Source organism: Cariama cristata, unplaced genomic scaffold (assembly GCF_000690535.1).
Source record: "Cariama cristata isolate BGI_N322 unplaced genomic scaffold, ASM69053v1 scaffold10518, whole genome shotgun sequence".
Taxonomy (NCBI): domain Eukaryota; kingdom Metazoa; phylum Chordata; class Aves; order Cariamiformes; family Cariamidae; genus Cariama; species Cariama cristata.
This window is the reverse complement of record NW_009631667.1, coordinates 1-11584: the sequence shown is the minus strand read 5'-3', so window position 1 is coordinate 11584 and position 11584 is coordinate 1. Positions and strand designations below refer to the sequence as shown.

Below are 11584 nucleotides of genomic sequence, written 5' to 3'. Positions count from 1 at the left end.
GCCGGGAGCCGCTGGCACGGAGGTGCCGAGGCTTTTCCCAGCCCCACGCCTGTCCGGAGTTGCAGGAGTGGAGAACAGCCCAGGAGATGGTGATTTTAAACACCGTCTTACAAAATCAGCGGCGGTATTGGGAGGGAGGCACCTGGCAGGGACTCTTGCTGGAGTCCAAAAGGGTGCTGAAGTCGAACGGCGAGAGCAGCGGTCGGCGTGAAGGGGGGATGCTCGGTGGGGAGCGTGCCGCAGCCATCCCCGGGCAGGGACCGGCGTCCGCCGGCTCTTCGGTGGGGTGCATTGGCCTCCCTCCCTCGCCGCCCAGGGGTCTGGGGATGTTGGACCTCTGAGTATTTTTTTTTATTATATTGTATATTACATTATGTTATATCATATCATATTTATTTGATATGGTTTATATTATATTATACTATACTTTATAGTGCTCTGCTGCCCGCGTTCAGCATCCCCCAGCCAGGCAGCATCTCCGCAGCACAGCTGGGTCCTCGCCCCACACCTTCCTTTGGCTACTTGGGTTGTAGGAGAAACCAAGTCCTTGGGAACAAAACCCCCACGACCTTGCAAAGATTCACGTATGCAGACTTCCATAGGAGGCTCGTTAATGACTGTTGTGCTATTACTTGGGACTAATTTTTGAGGGGGGAATACAAAGAATCAGGTTCAGTGTTCTGCAAAGCCCCATTCCCCAGGCCCTGGGCATCCCGGAGGCTCTGGGGATGTCAGTCACTGAGGGGAGCCGGAGCTCGGCACACTGGGTTTACTCCCAGCCTGAATGTGTGTGCTATGTTATGTAAGGAGCAATTAAAGCTACTGTTAGTTATTATTTGATAATCATGAAGAATGTGTTCAATGCTAATACAAGGCTGCTCTTTGACCAGAGGGGACTACACTGAGATAAAGGTCCCAACAGCGAGGTTTAATTTTTAAGCTGCCCCGTGCTAGCTGGGGGCCACGTGGGAGCATCACCTCTGAACGCGCCGTGGCAAGCAGCGCTTCCTTCACCCGTCTGTGCTTCTACTGCTGCTGTTACTCCTTGTTTTAACACCGGCAATAACAAAGAACCGTTTGCAATACTGAAGGAGCTGATGCTCCATGCGTTCGGCACGTACAGGAGTTGCTGCCACGGCCTTGGCTTTGCCGAGGTGCCCCCAGCGGAGCAGATGGGGACAAGGAGGAGAGGGCACAGGGACATGGCAGGACCATGGGCACTGCCCACGGGGTTGCTGCGGTGGTCAGGACCTTTGGTGCGAGATGCTCGGGGGAGCGGAGCTGCCTGGCAGCAGCTGCAGCGATGGGATGGGGATGCGCTGGCCCCGCTCCACTTTTGAGGGGGAAGCAAGGCTTTTCGCAGAAGCAGAACTTTCAAAATTGCAACAAAACTTGCAGCCATGCCATCTTCCTCACCCGTGGTGGGCTCCAGAGCTGGCTCACGGCTGCTGGCCAGCTGGCAGCATGCACTATGCTGTATTTTATATACATCTATATAAACTGTGGTACCATCTTTACCGAGCAATTTACCATCAGTCTCTTTTATTTTTTGTCTTTCTCCCTTGCCGCTAACGCCTTTCCAGGGACCGATCTGAAGGTCACTGGGATTGACTTTCTCCGGAACCAGAACTCCCGCCTGCACCACACGGATGCGTACGACATCAAGAACCTGGTGGTGCGGCGCGGGCAGCCCTTTCAGCTGCAGCTCAGCTTCAGCAGGGAGCTGAAGGCCACCGACAAGCTGGCGCTGCGTTTCGGCATTGGTAAGGGGGTCCCCCCTCCGCGGGAGAGCCCTGCCAGCCTCCGGCTGCTTTTTTTTTCACCGCGGGGTCGTCGCAGACCCCTGCAGCCCTCCCGCATCCTGCCTTGGGTTTGTTTCCAGGTGAAAACCCAATGAAAATCAGGGGGACCCTGATGTCGCTGAAGCCGAGGGAGGAGCAGGATCTCAGCGGGTGGCAAATCTCCACCATCAAGAAAAGCGACAAAGAGGTAAAGCCCACGAGCAGCGCTTTGGCACGGAGGGCAGCAATGCCAAGCCCGTTGGGAGCTACAGAGCAAATCCTCATAGCCCTGTCCCACTTTCCCTTAGCCCTATAATTTTTGGTGGGCAGCAGCGTTTAACTCATGGCAGGATGCATCCTATCCCGCCGCCTTCCCCTCTCTCCCTGCACGGACCCCACCGCCGCCAGCTTCGGCACTCGTGCCGGTCCCGCGGTGCCATGCTCGTGCCGTGCCTGTGGCCGTGGTGGAGGGTCCCTCACACCGCCTCTCCCTGTCACCTCCACAGTGCCTGGTGTCTGTCACCAGCTCCCCCAGGGCCCCGGTGGGAAAATACATCCTGAACGTCAAGACCGGGACGAACATTTACAAGCCGGAAACCAGTATCTACCTTTTGTTCAATCCTTGGTGCGAAGGTGAGTGGTCCCACAACCGGGGGTGATGACAATTACTGCTGCCGGGGGTTGTTCCTAGGGGAGCTTTTCCTTACATTTTTTTCCTCCTCTCTCTCCCACAAACATTGCTTTTTCCCCATAAAACACCGCAATCAGCATCCTCTCGGAGCCAGCGGGAAGCTGGGCAATAGCAATGAGCCAGCTCCTCGCTGGGGGGTCCCCAGTGCCGGGTTAAGGGGCATCTGCCTATCACCTCTGTCTGCACCTCGGTGTCACCCCTCTCTGCATCCCAGCACAGCGGTTAACTGAGAGGACTGGGCTGGCTTAAAATCCAGATAAAAAATTAACCAGACAAAAAACCCCCTATGTGTGTTGGTTGGCATCCGTCCCCCAGTTCTCTCTGCTGCCTACCTGCTCCACTGACGCGTCTGTTCAGAAAGAAGCGTTTTGCTAAAGTAAAACACTGCTCATGTAGCAATGGGCCTACAGGAGTAAAAGAAAGGTCAGTCTTATAGGAAATTCTTCCATGGTAGGAAAAAAAAAAGAGTGAGTGCTGCATGGTCGTCATTTGGTGTGAATGTTACAGACCACCAGCTCCCCCAGTTTAGCTTTCCAAGTAAAACTTCTTACAGCGTGTGTGCAAAGCACCTAACACCGGAGGGATGGTTTTGCTCCAGGTGATGTCGTCTTCTTGGCCGACGAGGCGCAGAGAAAGGAGTACGTCCTCAACGATACGGGCTTCATCTACGTTGGGTCTGCCTACAGCATATACGGTAGACCCTGGAATTTCGGGCAGGTAAAACGCAGCTGTCTCGTCAGCGTTAGTACCCTCATGTGCTCTTGCTCCCTCGGGCCCCCCTTTTAGTGAATCAGACCCATAAACAGTTCAAGCCCGTCAGCAGCTCAAAGCACTTTTGAATAATCCTGCCAGCTTCGCGGGGAGGGCTCCCCTGCTGAGGGTGATCTCTGCGCTTCAGGGTTTTCCCCAGGAGTCCGGGCTTTGATGGCACGTTTATAGCCACAGCCCGAGACCCCTGGCAAAGGATGTGGGAACTGGGGATGGAGCGTTTCTGGTTGTAAGGATTCCCGTAAGGAGTCCTGCCTGCTCCCGTGGCTGTCGGTCACCAGCTGTGAGCCGTGGAGAGGGCTGACGGGGAAAAAAAAAATCTGATTATTTACCTGTTGCATCACGATCGGGAAAAAATAGGGGAGAAGCGCTGGCAGAGGTGGTCACTGTTCAAATGGTGCCTTCCCCACCTGCGAGGTGAAGCGCTGGGTGCAGGGCAGACCCAGCCCACCCGCTCAGGAACGGGGCTCGCTCCTCATCCCTCGAGACCACCCCAGCCGGGGGCACGGCCAACGGCTCGGGCTAGGGACAAGAGCTGGATGCTGGAGCAGGTTTCTTTGCACCCCGTAGAAAGCACACGGGCACCCACACAGAGCATCCTGCGCCCTATCCAGACAGATTTCCCCAACCAAAAATGTTGGAATCTTTTTTTTTTTTTTCTTTGTTTTGTTTTGTTTTGTTTTATAAATCTGCGATGCTGAGCTGCAGGATACAGGTAGCCCGGCAAAAGTGCTCGCGCTGATGCCTTTTCCATGAAGGCGCCAAAGGGCATCATCCGTAGAGCTCTTCCCATCCTAATATTTCTTCTGCTGTCAGGCAACGAGAGCTGCTATTGATGCTCTGACAAGCTTTGCTGGATCGGATGTTTGACATCTCTGTGAATTCTACCTCAGAGAGCTTTATCAGCAAGTGCTTATTAGGAATCTCTTGCTGTAATAATCTGCATTTATGTACCTTTTATTTTCTCAGGGGTCATTTTGTACCTATGTCAATAGTCTGCATATCTGTAGTGCTCCTAAATTCTCATTACTCTTGTGAGTAATTAGCAGGGTGCAGGGAGATGATGTCGGTGACTTCGGACAGGGTAAAGAGTGCCGGGTCAGGTTCCAGCTGTTTCCAAGACACACAAGATGGGCTTTTGTCTTCCAAGGTGGGGTTTCATTTAAGCCCTTCTTTGGAGAGAAGAGTTTTGAGAAGCCCCACGGGCTTGAAAATTCAATATCATAAAGGGAGCTTAGAAGTTAGGGCTAGTCAGACGGTTTTCTCCAAGTACTTAGATAGAATTTGTAGTGATTGAGCAAATTTTGGTTTAGAGCGGCGTATAAAAACGTGTCCACTTTCTCTCCAAAACAGTTTGAGGAATTCATCCTGGACGCCTGCATGTACCTGCTGGACAAAAGCAAACTCAAGCTAAGCAACAGAAGGGATCCCGTCTTTGTGTCCAGAGCCATGTCTGCCTTGGTACGCCTCTTGCGCAGAAGCGCTTTGCCCCGCCAGCTCTCCCTCCTCCTTCTCGCTCTTCTTTCCCCGGGGCCTCGACCACCGTTCCAGGAGGCATCTGAAATGGGTTCCTTTGGGAAACTGCAAGGAAAGAGCCAGAGGCATTTTGGGTGGAGGGCAGTGGTGGGCGAAAGATGGGGTGTCCCCAGCTCCAACGCTTGCCACTGCCCTGGGGATGTCCGTCCTCCACCGCTGCGGTGGTAGGGCCGACACGAGGGTGGTGTTTCGGGGGGCAACTGCTCTCCGTGGCGGGACCCTTCCCGGAGCCCTGGGTTTAAGATACAAGATGCAAAGTGCCTTTCGGCCGCCCCGAGCAGCGATACCACCTCCCTTTAGATATCCAGGTGGAGGGTTTCCAACCAGGGGAGCCCCCAGCCAGCACCAGCAACCTTGCTGGGTGCCACAGGGTGGGCAGAGACCCCGGGGTTCAAGCCTTATTCAGCCTCATCCCCTTATTTTTCTCCTCGGCATGTGTGCGTGGCCACAGGTTAATGCCAACGATGACAGCGGTGTCCTGCTGGGGAACTGGTCAGGGAATTACAGCAACGGGACCTCCCCGATGGATTGGATCGGGAGCGTCGCAATTTTGCAGCAGTATTACAAAACGAAGAAGCCGGTCTGTTACGGTCAATGTTGGGTCTTCGCAGGAGTCCTCACTACAGGTAGTGAACTGTCTCCCTTTCCAGATATCTTAATTACTGTGCTAGTAACCCAAATTACTGTGCCTCTGAGTGCCGGGGGCGGCAGGATCTGTTGTGTGAGGAGAGGCTGAGTGAGCCGGGACTGCTCAACCTGGAGAAGAGAAGGCTCAGGGGGTCTTGGCCATGTGTATAAATACCCCACGGGTGGGAGCGGGGCAAACAGAGCCAGGATCATCTCAGTGATGCCCAATGACAGGACCAGAGGTGATGGGCACAACCTGAAACATGGGGAAAAAAGGTTTTTTCACTATGCGGGTGACCGAGCATGGGCACAGGTTGCCCAGGGAGGTGGTGGAGTCTCCATCCCTGGAGGTACTCAAAAGCCATCTGGACACGGTCCTGGGCACCTGCTCTACAGGCCCCTGGGTGGGCAGAGGGGTTGGACGAGACGATCCCCAGAGGCACCCACCAACCCGAGTGATTTTGTGACCCCGTGTTTTCTCTGTCTGTGCTGCAGTCATGCGCTGCTTGGGGGTCCCATCCCGCTGCGTGAGTAACTTCAACTCGGCACATGATACGGAGGACAACCTGAGAGTCGACGTTTACCTGAACGAATCTGGAGAAAAGCTGGACAGACTGTCCTTCGACTCTATCTGGTACTGTCAAAGGGGGCTAACACTTCCTACCCCTGCACCACCCCGCACCACCCCGTTTCCCAGCCCCAGAAATTCCTTTAGGAATTTCCCTGCTGCTTTGGGTTTGCTGCCTGGGAGAGTGAGAGAAAACCTGGGGTTTCACTCAAATCCCCATTAAACCTGCCCTTACTTAAGGATTAAGCGAGGAGATCGCGACTCTTCCAGCTGTAACAGCTCACTCCTTTTCTTTCCAACCCCAACGCACGCAGGAACTTCCACGTGTGGAACGATGTCTGGATGAAGCGGACAGACCTGCCGCCGGGGTTTGATGGCTGGCAGGCAATCGATTCGACCCCTCAGGAGCCAAGTCAAGGTAGGACTTGCCTAGAAAGGCTCTTCTGTAACTCCCGAGGGAGGCAGGGACGTTTCGCCTGAAAACCATGGTCCCCACTCAGCAAAGCACGTATTCCCCACGCACATCTTCACGCACTTGGGCAGTGACATCCTAAAGCTGGAGGTCTCATGCCTGCTGTCTCAGCCCGGGACGGGAGGAATGGCGTTTTTTCGGCAGGCAGAAAAGCAACCTTGTAGGATGCTGTGGGGACATGAATGTCATTTCCGAGGTTACAGCACACAGCTGGAAATCAGAGCTGATTTCTCTTTCCACCATCCTCTGACTTCTTTGGTGAAGTTGAGGGTTCAAAGCAGTCTGTACTAAGAGGGGCTACAGCTTTCCCTAGTAAAGAGGCTTTCTGTAGGGCGTTCCTGAGGAAGTCATGGGTCTGGTCGTTGGTAAATGAGAGGAGTGACTGCCCAAATTGGTGACTGCCCTCCCTGCAGGGATGCGGGGAATTTGGTGGTGGGAAAGAAAACATTAATCCTCAAGGCTGTGCCACAAGTGGGGTATTGCTAGGAGATCAAACACAGATGGCTGGACTCGGTTGACTCCATCACCGAGCCATGACTTTCAAACCTTCAAATTATTCAAGTGAGGGCAAACACATAAATGTGTTCACCAAAGCTTGGTCATCTATAAAAAAGCCCAAACAGCTGTGGGATAAATGGGGGCTTTTGGAGTTCATCACTGAGCTGGAGGAATATTTACTGCTAAGAGTCAACTACCATGGCCACAGATTCCTGCTTGGGTGGGTCTGAGGGTGGGAAAAAAAAAATAAAATTGGAGGCTCTGCTCATATTTGGAAAAGCAAATGGTGTTGAATGTGCTCTCTAGGTATTTTCCAGTGTGGTCCATGCCCGCTGAAGGCTATCCGAGAAGGAGATGTGTATTTGCCCTTCGACAGCAAGTTTGTGTATGCAGAAGTGAATGCTGACAAAGTCTACTGGTTGGTCAAGAAGGTGAACGGCAAGGATAAGTACACCAGGATCAACACGGAGACCCAAGGCATCGGCTTGAACATAAGCACAAAAGCCGTGGGGCAGGACAAGCGGGAAGACATCACCGCGCAGTACAAGTTCCCCGAAGGTGACTCCCCCATCCTCTAAAGTAGTGCCAAAGAGGAGACCCCCTGGTCACGTAGGTCACCCCACAACTCCTGGTCTCTCCAGGAGGGAAGCACGGGGGCAGCTGCAGTGGCAAACCGGGTGTAAGGCTGGGGGACCTGGGGGAGGCAGCCCTGCGCCTGGGCATCCTCCTGCCCGCAGCGACGCCGATAGGATGCTCTGTAGGGGCAGGTGCGAGCAAGCTTGCAGGCAGTGACAGAAATGGGCTCAGTCACCAACCTAATGGTTGGACTCACTGTTGCTTCATTATTTCTTCATTCTTCTTTTTGTCTTTCCCTTCCCCAGACCATATTGGAAATAAAAAACCCGCCCCCACGTTCCCTCCCCACGGTTCTCGGATCCAGCCATGTTGTGCTAGACTGTTAAACCCTTCCCACTGAGGAGCGGGAAAATACTAGGTTGAAAAATTTAAGACCAGCCATCCTGTAAAAGTGTCTCCTTCAGGAAATTCCTCCAGTCCAAAATGCTACAGTTAGCTCCGGTGGTAGCATGACCCGGGAGGGTGTCCTGAGCAGAGGCTGGAGGTGCTCAGCACCAGAAGCATAAAGGGAAGGCGGGTCTGGGTGAGGAGACTGAGCTACAGCCATCACCCATCTTTTTTCTCCATCCAGGCTCGGAAGAGGAAAGGAAGGCCATGCAGAAAGCTACCTCCTTCATACAACCTTCACGAATATTACCTCGTGCGCGCTTCGCTTCGACTTTCCCCGCGGCAGACAGGGGCTCCAAGCCTGAGGTGCTGCGCGAGGCAGTGCCCGAGTCCGGGCTCCAGCTGGAGATAACCAAGAAAGCAGCTTTGTACCCTGGCAGTCCCCTTGAACTGGCCATCACGGTGAAGACCTCTGCTCCCGGGAGCTGGACCGTCAATCTTGTCGGCTCCTGCCAGCTGCAGTACTATACTGGGAAAGTTGAGGCCAACCTTGGATATGTCAAGGAGACCGTCAAGCTCGAAGGCAAATCTGGTAGGCACGGAAAACTTGCTGTCTTCTAGGGACTATTTACTGCGGCAGCCCAGGGCTTCGCTCGAGCTGGTTCGTAGCAGCTCTGCTGTAGGTCCGGGCACGGCTCCGTACGGCACGAGGAGCAGACATCGCCTGCCTGCTACCTGCGTCTGGTGTTACTGCCCTTGGGAGGCTCCGTTATAGACTGGGATCCCACCGTAGCAGGGACCAAAACGTGAAGGCCCTGTCCCTGCTGCAGCTTCACTGAGACGGTCAGAAACACGTCGGTGTGGGGAGGTTTTCAGGGTGTGAGCGGGGTGTGCTGGAGCATCTCCCGTCCTCCCTGTGTAAGCATCAAGGATGCCATCGCAGCCTTCGGGCGCATCCCTGTGAGCCAGATCCCCCCCAGGACTTAGATGGCTGGAAATTCCAGCCTTTTTTTGTTCCTGTGCTTGCCGCTCTAATGTTGGTCATGGCGGTGAGTTTTATTTTCTGAATTCTTCGCCCAAGCACATTTCAATCTCATGGTTGCCTGCCTGGCTGATCCCAAGAGCTGTTTGCTGTTCATTGCCTATCTTTGAGTGACCTGGGCTGCATTTCTGATCCCCAGCGATGTGATTGAAATTTCCTAAACAAGAGACTAACGAGTGATGAATAATTAACAGCTCTTGCTCATTCCAAGCGTGAGTCACTCTTGCCAAAAAAAAAATATCTGTGCTGCCGGTGATTGCTGAGTGTTTTCATTCATACACTGTGGCTGTCAAAAAGCAGCAGGGTGGGACACAAAGGCAGCTACATACATTTCGCCGTAAGGACAGGCATTTTTATTTTTTTTGATTCCCACAAGCCAGGAAGCCTTGCCGCTAAAGCAATGTTCAGGCTCCAACGCCGCTGACTCCAGGGCTTTTCCAAGCCACTGGAAGTTTGTCCAAGCAATTAGAGATAAAATCTAAAGTGAACAGAAAGCCACTAATTTTACAGCAAGCAGTGCCTCAGAGAAACCCCGGGGGATGCGGGCTTAAACGTACCCCACCGCACGCTCCTCTGCCTCCTCCTGCGTGCCGGGGCCGAGGGCTGCTGAGGGCTGGAGGAGGTGAGCCCCAGCCAGCGCTGGGCTCGGGGGGCGATGCTGTGGGCTCAGCCTCCCTTCCCGTGGGCTGCATCGGCTGGGTACCACCACCCCACCCGGGGACACGGCCCCCAGCTCCATCCAAAAGCAGGATGGTCGCCGCAAATAGGTCTCATCCCGCACCCTGGGACAGCAGCCACCAGAGCTGACTTTGCCACCCAATTCCTGGGCGTGTGATGAAGCACCGAGTTTTGTTTTCTCTCCCGCAGAGATGCAGGTCCCTCTGAAAATCCCGGCCGACACGTACATGAAGACGCTGGCCTTGGTGGAAGACGAAGTGCTCATCCACATCACAGCCATTGCCGAAGTCCAGGGGACAAATGACAAACTGACCAAGGAGACGACGATGAGCTTCGAGTACCCCCCCATCACCATCCAGGTGAGGCAGCCGCCAGCCCGGCTCCTCGGGGATGAGGGGTAAAAGCCCAGCTCACCGTAACACCGGGGTTCATTCCCGGCAGGATCTCCCAAACTGCTTCCTCCTGGGATGCTCTGTCCTCGGTGGTTTATTTGGCTGTTCAACCTTTATTTGAAGGTTGAAAGCAGCCATGAAATGAAGATTTTTATCGGCCCATCTAAAATGGGCAGGCAGGGGCTGCTGGAGGGAAGGGGGTGTAAGAGGACAGTTTGTACGGGGCCCATCTCCGATCCCACAGCTCTGCTTCCCAAAGGAAAAAACGTGTTGAGAAACCAGAGAGCAGAGCTGTGGGAAAACAGCTGGTGGGGCAGAGGACACGGTGCTGCGGAAGGGTGGAAAGGATTTGAGGGGGTTGTACCCCACCACGCTGGTGGTGAGGAGCAAACCTGCAGCAGCTCCGCATCCTTATTACCCCTCTGATCCCCGGTATTTGGGTTTGTTTCTCTCTTTCCTCCTCTGCCAGATGCCAGAAACAGCCCAACTGAACAAGGAGTTCCCCTGTGCCTTCGTCTTCACGAACAAGCTGAACGTGCCCCTGGACAACTGCAAGCTGGTGGTGGAGGGCTTGGGCATATTTAAGATGACAACGTTTGATGAGGGGTAAGGAGAGGAGCCCAGTGTGAAATGAGCGTGGCAGGACTCTGTTTCTTTTTTTTTTTTTTTCCATTTCCCTTGAAGAAGCCGTTAGGGGATTTGGAGTAGCAGGGCCCCTCGCAAGCCGTGTCCAAAACCGCAGGACGTTTGGGCACAGCCGACGCCGCAGAAAGAGCCAGGCAGAGGTTGGTGGGCTCAGGGCATTGGGGCACGGCGGGGGCTCTCCCCGTGCTCCTGCTGCGATGCCGGGTGCTGCCCGGCCAGCGTGAACACAGCTGCTCCCTTCAGAGCCGGATTTAGTGCTTCAGCAGCATGGGGACGTCTGGGGAAGGTCCCCAGGACCGCCAGGACCACCAGCCAGCACCACCGTGCTGAGCACCACTTACTGCACCTCGGTCATGGGAGAAGGGAAGCACCCACCCTAAACACAGGCAGCAGCTACTTCTTTAAGTGAAACAATTCGTAAGTAGCAAGTAAGAACCGTAACTCATGCTGGGACTGTTTGTTTTTTCTTTCTCCTTAGGGATATAAAGCCTGGAAGGATCATGAAGTCTGAAATAACATGCACTCCGACAAGAACAGGAGAGAGGAAAATAGTAGCCAAGCTGACCTCGACCCAGATCAAAGCCATCTCTACAGAGAAGAGCATCACCATCACCGAGTAGGACCAGTGCCTCGGCGGGGTGTAAGCGCTGGCCGTGCTGGATGCACAGCACCGCGGCGTGTCTTGAGCTCTTCTTGCAGCCCTGGTTGCCGGACAGTACTCTCGAAGTGAAGAGCAAAAATCCCACAAAGCAAAGGGAATTAAACTGACTTAACAGGCACAGGTGCATTGATTGCAGTTAATTGTGACTCAATAAAGACCGCTAAAATCGACTGTGTGATTGGGATGTACGATATCGCCGGGTTGGGATGGCTCTGAACCCCTGCGGGGCGTTCCCACCTCAGGCCCGGGATCGGAGCTCGCG

The 11584-nt window shown here is 54.2% G+C and overlaps 1 protein-coding gene across 1 annotated transcript in view; it reads left to right on the top strand.

Annotated features, from left to right (window-relative positions):
* TGM4 (transglutaminase 4) overlaps positions 1-11281 on the top strand; it is a 24154-nt gene extending 12873 nt beyond the window's left edge. The window contains exons 3-15 of the mRNA XM_009706060.1: positions 1584-1763; positions 1883-1989; positions 2288-2414; positions 3071-3189; positions 4594-4701; positions 5228-5402; positions 5899-6037; positions 6286-6389; positions 7248-7499; positions 8149-8496; positions 9814-9983; positions 10486-10622; positions 11140-11281. Of these exons, the coding sequence (XP_009704362.1) occupies positions 1584-1763; positions 1883-1989; positions 2288-2414; positions 3071-3189; positions 4594-4701; positions 5228-5402; positions 5899-6037; positions 6286-6389; positions 7248-7499; positions 8149-8496; positions 9814-9983; positions 10486-10622; positions 11140-11281 (2108 nt within the window). The remainder of the gene's footprint in view (positions 1-1583; positions 1764-1882; positions 1990-2287; positions 2415-3070; positions 3190-4593; positions 4702-5227; positions 5403-5898; positions 6038-6285; positions 6390-7247; positions 7500-8148; positions 8497-9813; positions 9984-10485; positions 10623-11139) is intronic.
* Positions 11282-11584: the final 303 nt, after the last annotated feature.